This window comes from Crassostrea angulata, chromosome 5 (assembly GCF_025612915.1).
Source record: "Crassostrea angulata isolate pt1a10 chromosome 5, ASM2561291v2, whole genome shotgun sequence".
Classification (NCBI taxonomy): Eukaryota; Metazoa; Mollusca; class Bivalvia; order Ostreida; family Ostreidae; genus Magallana; species Magallana angulata.
The window spans coordinates 50,244,366-50,258,207 of NC_069115.1; the positions used below are offsets into that span (position 1 = coordinate 50,244,366).

Genomic DNA, 13,842 nt, shown 5'->3' on the forward strand with positions numbered 1-13,842 from the left:
AATAATTATAAAGAATCATCTGGCTGATTAGTTTCTGAGAAGATTTTTAAAGATTTACCCTATATATTCCTTTGTTAAACTTTGACCCCCCATTGTGGCCCCACCCTACCCCTGAGGATCATGATATTCACAACCTTGAATTTACACAACCTGAGGATGCTTTCACACAAGTTTCAGCTTTCCTGCCTGATTAGTTTTTGAGAAGAAGATTTTTAAAGATTTACTCTGTTTATTCCTATGTAAAACATCGACCTCCCATTGTGGCCCAAACCTATCCCCAGGGGTCATGATTTTCACAAATTTGAATCTACACTACTTGAGGATGCTTCCACACAAGTGCCAGCTTTCCTGGCTAATTAGTTTCTGAGAAGAAGATTTTTAAAGATTTACTCTATATAATCATATGTTAAACTTCGATCCCCCATTGTGGCCCCAACCTACCCCCAAGGGTTATTATTTTCACAACTTTGAATCTACACTACCTGAGGATGCTTCCACACAAGTTTCAGCTTTGCCGGCTGATTAGTTTCTGAGAAGAAGATTTTTAAAGATTTACTCTATATATTCATATGTTAAACTTCGATCCCCCATTGTGGCCCCACCCTACCCCCGGGGGTCATTATTTTCACAACTTTGAATTTACACTACCTGAGGATGCATCCACACAAGTGTCAGCTTTCCTGGCTGATTTGTTTCTGAGAAGCAGATTTTTAAAGATATACTGTATATATTCCTATGTAAAACTTCGATCCCCCATTGTGGCCCCACCCTACCCCAGGGGGTCATGATTTTCATAACTATGAATCTACACTACCTGAGGATGCATCCACACAAGTGTCAGCTTTCCTGGCTGATTAGTTTCTGAGAAGAAGATTTTTAAAGATATACTGTATATATTCCTATGTAAAACTTCGACCCCCCCCCATTGTGGCCCCACCCTCAGGTGAGCTAAAAAGATTAAGTTTACAATACAATAAGTTGTTAAAGTTGGTTTCTGGAAGAACAGACTTTGAACATTTTCTTAATAAATATTGACAAATTTTTTACTTTTTTAATCTTTAGTTTTTAAGATCTGTGTACAAACATAGAATTGTGAGCAAATCTTTGTATCTTGCTTATAATTCGAAGCTTAACACTCAAATATGGTTAGTAAATAGAAATTGTAAACAATTAAACACAAGAAACATGCACTATAACAAATAAAGAACACAATTTATTTTTTCGAAATGAATCATATATATATACATGTATATACCTACATATTTCCGTCAGCGATATCAAACTCTATTTAAACTGAATAAACTCGAGAAAATGTCGAGCATCTCAACAAAATCTATTGCATTAATCTACCATTACGCAAAAGAAAATGCCGAATTACCGATAGAAGGAATTGTATTTCAGTACCCCTACATCAGATTTTGCTTAATTTGCGCAGGTAAACAGTTAACTGTTTGATTTACCGAAGTATCTGTTTGAATTGATACGTAAAAGTCACGAAATACCTGTAGACGATAGTTTCCAGGTTTAAAAGCGTAAAAATTGAAAACGAAACGAAAATCCGAACAAGCTAACACCAACACACTTGTTTGATCCTTGTTGGAACAATTAGAAAATTAATTAATAAACAATAAAAACAGAGGGAAATGCACTTTAGTACGTTGTTAATGCATCAAATTTTATCATTTTCGCAGGTAAACAATTACCGAAGTCTATGTTCCAAATACAAGGCGATTGTTTCCCAAGTTAAAAAGCAAAATGAAACGAAAAAATGAAAACAAGCTAAAACCAACATCACAAGTGAAAATGACAACGCGTTAAAATATATAACCTCAATTTACTTCACAATAATCGGCACCAATGTTATTTCCATGTTTCATAGATTATATTCGCACGTGCACTGTTGCACAACAAACTGCCAGTTTCAAACAAAGAACCTCGTTTTCGAGATGCGGTAGACTGGCGATGCCTGTCATAAGACCAGTCTATCGCAATGAATTGCCAGTCTACGATATATGGAATAACGAGCCATTCTTTATAAGTATTTTCGCAATTATCTCAAATTTGGAACAGAAATCGCCTATAATTTTTGCAATTTATATTTTCCTTTCCCTAAGGATGATTTATGCTAAATTACGTTAAGATTAACTCGGTAGTTCTTGAGAAGAAGATTTTTAAAAATGTACCCCCCTTTTTCTACAGTTTCAAGGTTTTCTCCGCTTTGAATACAGATCGGACTTTTATTTCTGCAATTTATATTCGCCCTCCCATAAGGATGCTTTGTGCCAAATTTGGTTGAAATTGGATAAGCGGTTTTAGAGAAGAAGTTCAAAATGTAAAAAGTTTACAGACGGACAGACGGACAGACGGACGGACAGACGGACGACGGACAAAATGTGATCAGAATAGCTCACTTGAGCTTTCAGCTCAGGTGAGCTAAAAAAATTGAATCTATACAATTTGGAAATGCTTCCACTCAGATTTGGGCTTTCCTTGCCTAATATTTTTGAGAAGAAGATTTTTTAGAGATTTTCTCTATGTATAAAAATGTATCCCCCCATTGTGGCCCCACCCTACCCCCCGGGGACCATGATTTGAACGAGCTTGAATCTACACTACCTGAAGATGATTCCATTATAATTTGAGCTTTTCTGGCCTAATAGTTTTTGAGAAAAAGATTTTTAAAGATTTTCTCAATATTTTCCTATGTAAAACTTGATCCCCCATTGTGGCCCCACCCTACCCCCGGGGACCATGATTTGAACAAATTTAAATCTACACTACCTGTGGATGCTCCCATTTTAATTTGAGCTTTCCTGGCCTAATAGTTTTTGAGAAGAAGATTTTTAAAGATTTTCTCTATATATTCCTATGTAAAACTTGATCCCCTTCTTGTGACCCTTCCCTACCCCCGGGGCCATGATTTGAACAAACTTAAATCTACACTACCTGAGGATGCCTCCACAAAAGTTTTAGCTTTTCAGGCCGAATAGTTTTTGAGAAGAAGATTTTTGAAAAATACCAACAAATTTTCAATAATTCTCAATTATCTCCCCTTTAAAGAGGGCGTGGCCCTTCATTTGAACAAACTTGAATCCCCTTCACCTAGTGGTGCTTTGTGCCAAATTTGGTTGAAATCTGCCCAGTGGTTCTTGAGAAGAAGATGAAAATGTGAAAAGTTAACGACGACAACGACGACAACTACAATGACAGACAACGGACAAATTGTGATCAGAAAAGCTCACTTGAGCCTTTGGCTCAGGTGAGCTAAAAATAGGGAAGGCAATCGATTGCAGATTTGCTAATTGTTTAATCACAATTTGTTCTGAACGATTAACCGGTTAATATTATCAAACTTGCTAAATATAATAAGTGTTTGGTTCTAAACTAAAACACCAATTGTTGTAAAATGACAATAAAAACAGACATTGCATCATATGAAACAATATCATGATACAATATCATATCGTAAAATACAATATTACATCATAATACAATATCATAAAATTTTATTAAATACAATATGATATAATATAGTATCGGATAATTAAATGCAATACTGAATCATATCTTCATATCTTATCATATGATAAAATAGTATTTTTATGATTCAATATCATAGGATTGTAATGCTGTATTATAAATGAACAGTCATATCTATCAAGAAAGTTCGAGTGAGTTAGATCAAAGTTTTCTTACCATCCTTGATAATGGATGGTTCTGTATCTTAGCTACCTTTAAAACTTCTAATCCAAATTAAAGATACAAGAACCATAAAAATTGGTCAGGACATCATTTTTCCCAACATTTAAACTAGCGTTTACTTCATTCAGGCTCCAACACTTTTGGCTCAGATTCAACATCAAAGTCTGGCAAGTGCATCAGTATCACGATATGCTTCATATATCCAATAATTAAAATCATAATAACTAAGATTTTTATCAAAGTACACCTGCTCCAAAAACTTTAATCAGCTCCAAAAACCTATATCTGCTCCAGCAACCGAAACCTTTTGCTCAGATTCAGCATCCAAGCTGCCAAGTGCAGCCAGTATCAAAATATGTACCATCCATGCAAGTTGGGTGATGATTGGACCAGTAGTAACTAGCTATGGCCATCAAAGTGCCCTGCTCCAAAAACCTTCACCATCCATGCAAGTCTAGTGAAGTTAGGACCAGTAATAAGTAAGATATAATCATCAGAGGGCACCTGCTCTAAAAACTTTGACCAGCTCTAAAAACCATAACTTCCTCCAGCATCCGATACCTATGGCTCAGATTCAGCATTCAAGTCTGTAAGGTGCATCAGTATGATAAGACGCATCATCCATGCAAGCTTGGTTAAGTTAGGACCAAAAGTAACTTAGATATGGCTATCAAAGGGCACTTGCTCTAAAAACCTTAACCTTCTCCAGCATCTAAAATTAATAGCGCAGAATCAGCATCCAAGTCTTTTAAGTCCATAATTAGGTCAAGATGCACCATTCATGCAAGTTTGGTAAAGGTGGGACAAGTAATAACTTAGATACAGGACCTCGTCCAAAAACTTTAACCAGATCCGGGCGCAGACGCCGGGGTTATAGCATAAGCTCCCCAGACTTCGTCTCGGTGAGCTAAAAACTGACTAAAAAACTAATAAACCATTAAATTATTTTTGTCTAATAATGCCATAAATAAGTCATTTTAATGTCATAAATTGTGAGTTCAAATACATGAAAAGAATGGATTTTAAATCAACCCCCCTCCAAAATAATTAGGCAATCTAAATGGACTGTACCATTTTGAAATGTCGAATTACTCGGAATTTATCATAAATAATGGATTTTTTAAAGCAATTTTTAAACAATCTTTGTTTACTCTGATAAAGCTAATTTAAATAGTAAATATTTCTTTAGAATTGTTTTTTCTTTAGAAAAAAGCAACTTAATTGGCCGAATGAAAAGATTTGAAATTTTGCTTTACAGTAGACTTGCCATAATCCTTAATGCTATGCTTACAACTCAGTTTAAAGACCGGGGTTGACCTAGTAAAATATCCACACGGACGGCAATTAAGCATATAAGGAGGCAGGCCACACCTCCTCACTGATAACACTGCAGAGTGAAGTTATTTATAGATAGCTGCATACCACAAGCACGTGCTGATAAGAGAATTAAAAGATCACAAGAAACCTGATTAACTTTAATTCTTTCCTTCGTTTTGAAAACACAGATTTAATGTATCTTTTCCAAATGTTATTTCTGAACTGATATGTTTGTTTCTTGTAGTTCTTTTAACCCACTTTTCTTCTTGGGGCTTTAGGGTCAATTTTGTAAGAAACTGAAGTGAAATCCCTCCCAACATTTTCATTCCAGTGACATGTACCTAAAAATGCCCGCACTTTATACTGGTCACTACCGAAAGCAATCCTTTTGTCTTCATAAATATTTAAAGTGTTGTTAAAACTTTCAACATAGTAAGTGTCACGTCCTAATTTAAAATCTTCAAGGTATTTATAAATCAGTGAATTGATAATGACATTTCTCAATAATTTTTCAGCCACTGGGTTCTGTATAACAATTTTAGATGGTTCATAGTTAGGGTCCTTTTTACATCTTGATTCCGAATGACACTGCTTGTGATTCCCTTTGTAGTGTTCCACACAGTTTTCTAACATTGATCTTAAGTGCTGGAATCTCCATTGCAATTCTTTATCGCCCAATAAAAATGAGTTGCTACAGGTTCAGGTTTGTCATACAACTCCTCGGACCAGGTTTTCCCCTCTTTGTATCTAGGCCCGCTAGAAACTAATGACATTGCCTTTTTTACACTTTTAATCCCAGATATCATTTTGGTTTGTTGTACTCACTGCTTCCTTCACCATTTTATTGATGGAAAGGTTGCGGTCATGGGTGTGATTTTGAACAGTGACTTGTTCTGCTTCCTAATAGGGTAAATTTTTTCAGTCCCGATTTTTTCATGTCGCTGTGTTACAGGATCATCAGCAGTGGTAATGTGCACGCAATTTAAAATCTTGTGACTTTTTTCGCCAACTGCTACTACACTGGTATCCTTGGCATTTTTCCGCCACCCGTGCCGAGCATCTGTGATGATATCAATTCCATCTAAATCTTCGTACATACCGATTTCTTCCAACAGCGCAGTACTTATGGAATCCTCATACTCCTGTTGTACAAACGTTTTGTACATTTAAAAAAAAGAAGTTCTCTTTTCTTTCGACAGCACTCCAAGTCCTGCAGAAGTGCAAAATCGGGAGTAATGGGAAGGAAGCATGCCACTACACAGGAAAGCATGGTTTATTCTTTGGTTTATTAAATATTTTCCATTTGGCAGATAGGGAGATGATGCCCAAATGTACTTATGTGGAGCATGTCCTGGTTTTTGTACAGCATAACTTCAAAGAGACGACATGTCCACGTTTTGTCACTTTTCTAACTTCCAATTTTCCATGACAATACCTTCCATGAGTAGCAGTTATATCCATAAGCTTCTGGATAGAAGATAGTGATGTCACAAAAAAGTCTTGGTTAACCTGTCCTCTCTTTACATTGATAAAGGTTCCTGGTGTTTTAGGACTTTGTTCTTCATCTTCAGCAGATAACTTCCAAGAATTCAACAAAGCATCCATTATATCTGTATTGTTGACAGGTCTTCCCAATTTTCTTACAAGAACTTCTCTTACACTTTGGAGATTGTGCAACATTTCCTGCTTCTTTTCAGCACTTGCTGGAATTTCCAACTTAAAAGTTGGGGGACGTTTTCGTTTGCTTTCTTCCATGATTTAAATTAAAGACTCAGTATAATAACAGTATATATGTACTTTTTGCTATGGATGGCAACAAATGAAAATAGATATGTATATACATATATACTCTTAGTATCATATTTCACTGGGCTGTGCCATTATTAGAGTTGTGAAAGTCTTGATGTTAAAATGTACTTTCCACAATTAATGGTAAATCCAATAACTCTGAATATGCTTGTGAAAATTATTTAATAAATGTAGTTTTGAATAAAGACCAAAAGTCTCAATTCATGATACATGTAAAACTTTTTAAAAATGTGGTAAAAATAAAGATGATCCACCCCCATGGGCGCTCTGTTGGAAGAGTCTAATGCACATGAGTCCTGGCTCAGTGGGGAATCCCTCCCGCCAAATGTCAATAAATCAGCCTCCAAATCAGCAAACTTGTGTGAGGTTCCACAGAGGTGTTTTCATAATAATGAGATATTTACCATGAAATTATTGGCTGTAAACTTACTTCTGAACTATCTTTGTATTAGAAAAAAACATTTTTCCCAATACATTCAAATTTTGTTTTACAATATAACTGTGAATATTTGATGTGAAGTATTTTAAAATATACCAGTACTAAAATATCCTTTTGTTTTACCTCTGCCCTAATAAAATTCCCTCCAAAATACTCAGAAACAAAATAATGGCGGAAAAAGAAGACACAAGTGTAATTTCACTGAGGGTAAATTCAGAGCAAAGAGAAGCAATTATACAGTTTTTTAACTTCAATAATTGGGATTTGGAAGAAGCAACAGGTGAAGGAATTCAGAGCAATGCTGATGAGACAGATGAGAATGGTGAAGTGCTGGGAAATTTTGAACGGACATTTCACATTCCCCAGGACAACAATGTTGAGGAATGTCCCCATTGCTTATGCAGACCCTGTATAACCAATGAAAGAAACCATCAGATGTGGTGGAAATCGGAATGTGAACCACCAAGCAGACGGAATAGTTCTCTAAGAAAAGAAAAATATAAATTTTTCTGGACTATGCTGTTCCACAGAGGTGTATTTCAAGACCCAAGATACAAAAGCCGAAAACTTGAGATTATGCACCAAAATCCGAGGCTGCGTGGCGTAGTTTGTCATCGTAGGGATGTTTTACCTTCATGTGTTTTAGAGACAGTGAGAAGGTGGCTTCCAAATCTAAAAAATGTGCCATATATGGGACATCGCTGGGAGTAAAACCCTCATACATTTTTAATGATAATTTGTAATGTTTTCGATCAGTGTGCTGTATATCATTGATAACATTTTATAATCTCGAAGTCCGACTGTAATTAATCCGTCCACGAAGGCCCCATGCATTCATTGATAAGAAACTTGATACGGAGAGTAAAGCAGAAGGACGGACACTAGGCTGTAAACATGTGTGTTCTTTCTATTTGTAAATGATTAGCAAAGTGATAACGAAGTAATAAAACAATTACAGGGATTACTTTGTGTTATTCAGTTTTGAGGTAAGACACGCTGTCCGCCATTTATTGTGAGTGCGTCTATAGCAATAGGCATTTCCGGTAGAAATGTAAACAATAAGCAACTGTCAATCAAATCTGAGGAAATTTGAATTTCTGGTTCACTTCAAAACTTTAAATGAAAATTTCAAGAGAAATAAAGCATCTATAATTAATCTTTTATTATCTGAAAAAGCCTTTCAGTTGACTTGAGTTATGGAACAAAAATTATTTTAAAATTTTTGTTGATAAATGTTTAAATTCAGAAATTTCTTCTCTGAAGTGAAAGGTGGCAAGAAAATTGAAATTTCCTCCATTTTACTCATTGGCTGCTATTTATACCCCAACCCCGGTCTTTAATGTGATAGGAAAGATCAAGGATCTTTTGCCATAGTAAACAGCATAAATTTTACCAAATTATATTATTAAATGAAAATCAAATAAATACTTAATAAACTGGGTAGATTGGCTAACTCAGTGTCTGCTCATTTTACTTCTTTGTGAATAATCATTAAGATATTTTGAAACATTTAACACAAATATCAATTAACTTGTACCTTTTACGTGGAATGTTTTTAGCAACAGGTTCGTCTATGGTTATTTGATTATCTATTCCTTTTGTATATTTCTTTGTTTCACCTAATCTGTACCAGATAAAATCAAGAAAGACTGCATTAGTAGAATTTGACTGCAAAACATAGTATATCATTTAATCTAAAGAATTACATGACATGTATACATTGTCATTCTGAAAATTTCATTTAGCAATATAAAATAAGAACCATTAAAGGTAGTATGGGACTCTTCCATATTGTGACGTATTGTTTATCGGAATAAACAACAAAACCAAGTGTAATTATAGTTTCTGTCCCGTTATTGTCACCTAACAGCGTAGTGGGTAAGAGGGTTTACTACGAATCTGTAAGTCATGAGTTGGAATCCCGCTGGAAGTTTTACAATTTTTAACTCAAAATATTTTTAAAAGCTATTTTTTTCATAAATATTGAAAAATTTGAAAGTCTAAACCGATAAAAGAATTTTAATTATATTGTACAAGAACTTTAATTCACATTAATATCGACAGATGTCCCATACCACCTTAATGGCATAATGACAGCATGTTACTTAATACTTAAAAAAAACGCGTCTATCTTTTTTGCTTTCATTATTTTAAGAATATTTAAAACGCAACTCCTTTTCCAAATTAATATTATTATAGTAAATAATTAGTTCATAAGTATGTAAGCAAAAATTCTAATACCTGTTTCTCCTTCTTAAAATAACAACAACCACTCCAACAACAACTAGAAAAACAACAACTGCCACGCAAGCACCAATTATTATTGCTAATTTAGAATCTGGTTCCTCTGGAATCTCTGAAAGAAAATTTAAAAATTTTGTAAATCTATACAAACATTACGATTATAAAGTCTATCATACGAAGCGAGGCCATCATTTGGGGATAAGAATTACCATTCATCGTGTTCCTGGAGGGGTCATTTACTATATATCGGGTAAACCTAAATGATGCAAGGAACAATTATACATATTTATTGAGGGTGAGGCTCTCAAAGTTTTCAAGATATTTGGGCACTCCTTGTTGGAAAGGGTCAGAACCAACATCATGGCTCATGAACTACATACGTGTACCATTTGTTGATCTTGACACAAGAAACAAGAATATACATTGTATATGGTTTAGGATGGGAGCTCAGCCGTTTTAAGATATTTTGTCATTTCTTGTTCGGGGGGGAGGGGGGGGGGGAAGGGGGCGCAGACCATCCTGGGGCTCTTTACCTACATACCTTTTGATGTGTCTTGACACAAGGAATAAAAATATATATGGTTTAGGGTGGGATGTCAACCATTTCTTTATAGATATTTCGTCATTTTCAATCTTGTACATGTTAATGATTCACACACTAAACCACTACTTACTTGTAGTAGCATAAGGTCCCATTAGGTCTGTATGTGTACATCCTCCCCTAGTACATGCAAAGATGATAACCCTGAAAGAGCAAGATTAAACAATTCTTCATTTTTAAATTGGTTAGCAAATGATTAGTATCAGTTGTATAAAAATGTTGTCCTAAAAAATAATTAAGTTAAAAAATAAACTGTTCAAAAAGATTTCACATACAATACTGAACAATTGAACATATAATCATTAAGAAACTGTATATCAGTTTTTTCCGCGTGTATCCAATTTCCGCTTTGTTCGCGATGATTTCCAAATCACGGAAAATAAATATGAGTAGATTTAATACAAAGTTTTGTTCTTGCAATAGAGTTCTCTCTTTTTCTTATAAGGTAAACAGGTAAGTAAAAGTACGGTGAACTGTGTTCAGTTTGTTTAGTTAATTGCGAGCGGTGTTCAGCTTTAAGTAGATTAACAAAATAAAATACAATAAAAAGCAGAAGTAAAACTGTAAAGGATTTTTTTCATATTTCCAATATTGAATAAACGTAGATCTGATTAATATTTAAAAACGAAATCACATTCTGCATTTACTTTGATTTTTAATTGTTTCACTTTGATCCATTTGTGCACCTGCATTTAATTTCTTGTATCCTGTAAAAACTAGCTATTCATGGGGATTATTGGATTATCATTTTTATATGTTAAATGATCGCCTATATTTTGTTTGTGTGTAAGAATGCACTCAGATGCAACATGATCATTATATAAATATTTTAAATCATTAAAAAAAACTTTTTTCAAGAAACCTTCTTTCAAACATAATACGTAACTGCAGTTAACGAAATTAATCACATGATTACTTGTATTTGGCCCATTTTATTCTAGAACAGATAAAATTGAGAAAAGTTTAGCAAACAAACTGATGACAATGACTGCACACACAATTGACATGTTCATCAAAACTTCCACTTAAGCCATTTGTCTAGAGCAATATGGTTTATCTGTGCTTAGGAAGTTTTTAAGTTAAGTAAAAAAAATTTTTTTAGCATTTAATACTGATCTCAAATGCGAATAGCTCATTACATTACACAGACTAGGAAATTAAACCAACTCAGCTTATACATGCATGTGTTGTGAATTAATTTTACAATAAGTTTAGTTGTAATGAATTCATCATACTTGTATTGATTTCCTGGATTAAGTGGTCCATTACAATGTACATTCCTCTCCAATTGAGGACAGACTGAATCTTCTCCAATTTTGTATTCTAACAATGACGGATTAGTTGTTGACCGTTTCCTTCGAGTATCTACAATGTGGAAGCATGCCAAAAATCAAATTCGCAACTTTTTTCAGTTTCCAGACCGTAAGAAAATTGCTGTAAATATGGCAAACATTTTGACAAAAAAATACATAAAAAAGAAAACATAGGTAATCACAGATTACAAAGCTCACCGAGACGAGACATCACCCTTATGAGACTTCACCTTTATGAGACCACCTTTATCATATTAAATGAAAATCATACTTTATGATCTTGGATATTCATGGATTCTGTTTTGACACAATATCGTATATCATCTGTTTAAAAATTGTATGATAATCATGTTCATATGTTAATCAATACAATAATATAAAATCAAATATTGCACCCTATCATATTTACACCATATATCATATAATACAATAAAATACCATAATAAACAATGATGAGATATGATATTGTAATGTATGATATGACATTGTATTGTGTTATACGTTATTGTATTTGATCACATAATACAATATCATAATATATAAAACAATATAGTATTATATTATAATATCATTATACATAATACATCATAATATTGAAACATATGATATTATACATTGTGTATTGTATATAAAACAATATAATTTGATACAACATTGTATCATATCAAATGATACAATATTATGTGATAAAGTAAAATATATAATACAACATTATATTATACATATTGTATCATATGATACAATACTATATTTTAAAATATGATACAATACAATTTCATGTGATGTGATAATATATCATATTATAAACCAACATCATATTATACACTATCGTATGATACGATATTATATAATATTCGGTATCATATTATACAATTTCATGTGATATAATTCTATATAACAGAAACTAATATCATATTATACAATATCGTATGATACAATATTATAGAATATACAATATTGTTTCATAGGATATAATATTATATTTTGCATATCTTATGTAATAGTATCATATGATAAAATAATAAATTAATAATACAATATTATATTATACAATAATGTACAGACCCTGAAACGTACTACTACACCACACGCTCGCTGCACGCTCGCTACACGCTCGCTAGACGGTTCACACGAAACGCTGAACGGTTTACACGAAACGCTGCACGCTTTGCCCGAAACGCTAAACGATTTACACGAAACGCTGAACGGTTTACACGAAACGATTCTCGCACGAAACGATTTGCTCGCTTTTCACACGCTTTGGACACGCTTTTATCCTGATCGATTCAGGTCCTCTCGGATTTTACCCTTTCTCTTTCTTCTTACTCTGTTAGTAGGAATTAATTTTAAGAAAACACGAAATAATTGAAATACTGATATTAGAAACATATATGTACATAAGTATTGAATTGATTAATTAAATTAATTTGGTACTTATATTTAAAGCAAAAAATTATTTATTCACAGAACTAGTCAAAAATATTACTTCTATAAAAATATTTATTGCTCAAAAGAAATATCCATGATTCTTATTAGTCCGGTAAATAATAAAAATTCTAGAGAAAAAAGTTACCGTAACACAATATTCAATACCAAAAATAAAATCCGTATGATTACAAACTGAAATCGGTTTTTCAGTATTCGGCAGGATTTGTTTTTTCTTCTCACATTAATATTTTTCTTGGTTTCAGAGAATACGATGTAAAAATACTAACTGTAAATAAACCTGTAATTATTTACATTGATAATTTGGTTTTTCAGTATTCGGCGGGATTTGTTTTTTCTTCTCACATTAATATTCTTATTGGTTTCAGAGAATACGATGTAAAAAAAACTAACTGTAAATAAACCTGTAATTATTTACATTGATAATTTTGAAAGTTATGTAAAATTAAATTAGTCACATAAGTTAGAAAAATGCTATAAAACAACAAACTAATTTTTTTTATGTCGAATCATTCGCGTAAATAAATGTTCCGTACATAATATCACAGAGAAAAATCAATGGATTCAACAATAGAGAAAGTTGTCATTACTATTTTGGATTTCGGAAAGAACAAAAAATAAAAAATGATTTAGATTTTTGTCTCAATATTCGTATACATAACCGGCGCCCTGCATAACGGCGTACAATATATCTATCATAAATTAATCTATTTGAATTAAGTACCATGCATATAGATTCCCATAATAATTAATTGCATGTGTACATTGTAGGAAAATTTCAGTGTGTAAATTACTTGTTGTTTTCCGGTATCAGTGTTTAAATAATTAAAATAATAACTTGTAGAAATATTTTTAATCGGGATTCAGAAGAATTTACTTCCCGCATTTCATAGAAATGAACAGTATATTTTCTTTCTATGTTTACATTTAATTTTGTTTAAATTAATGTTAAATATTCTATCATTGAAATT

At 33.0% G+C, this 13,842-nt stretch overlaps 1 protein-coding gene across 2 annotated transcripts in view; it reads right to left on the reverse strand.

Annotated features, from left to right (window-relative positions):
- The window catches only part of LOC128186323 (receptor-type tyrosine-protein phosphatase eta-like), a 71,379-nt gene that overhangs the window by 5,626 nt on the left and 51,911 nt on the right, over nucleotides 1-13,842 (reverse strand). For both annotated transcript variants that reach the window (XM_052856122.1, XM_052856121.1), the window contains exons 21-24: nucleotides 11,348-11,477; nucleotides 10,186-10,256; nucleotides 9,509-9,623; nucleotides 8,805-8,891 (exon numbers count right to left, since the gene is read on the reverse strand). In XM_052856122.1, the coding sequence (XP_052712082.1) occupies nucleotides 8,805-8,891; nucleotides 9,509-9,623; nucleotides 10,186-10,256; nucleotides 11,348-11,477 (403 nt within the window). The remainder of the gene's footprint in view (nucleotides 1-8,804; nucleotides 8,892-9,508; nucleotides 9,624-10,185; nucleotides 10,257-11,347; nucleotides 11,478-13,842) is intronic.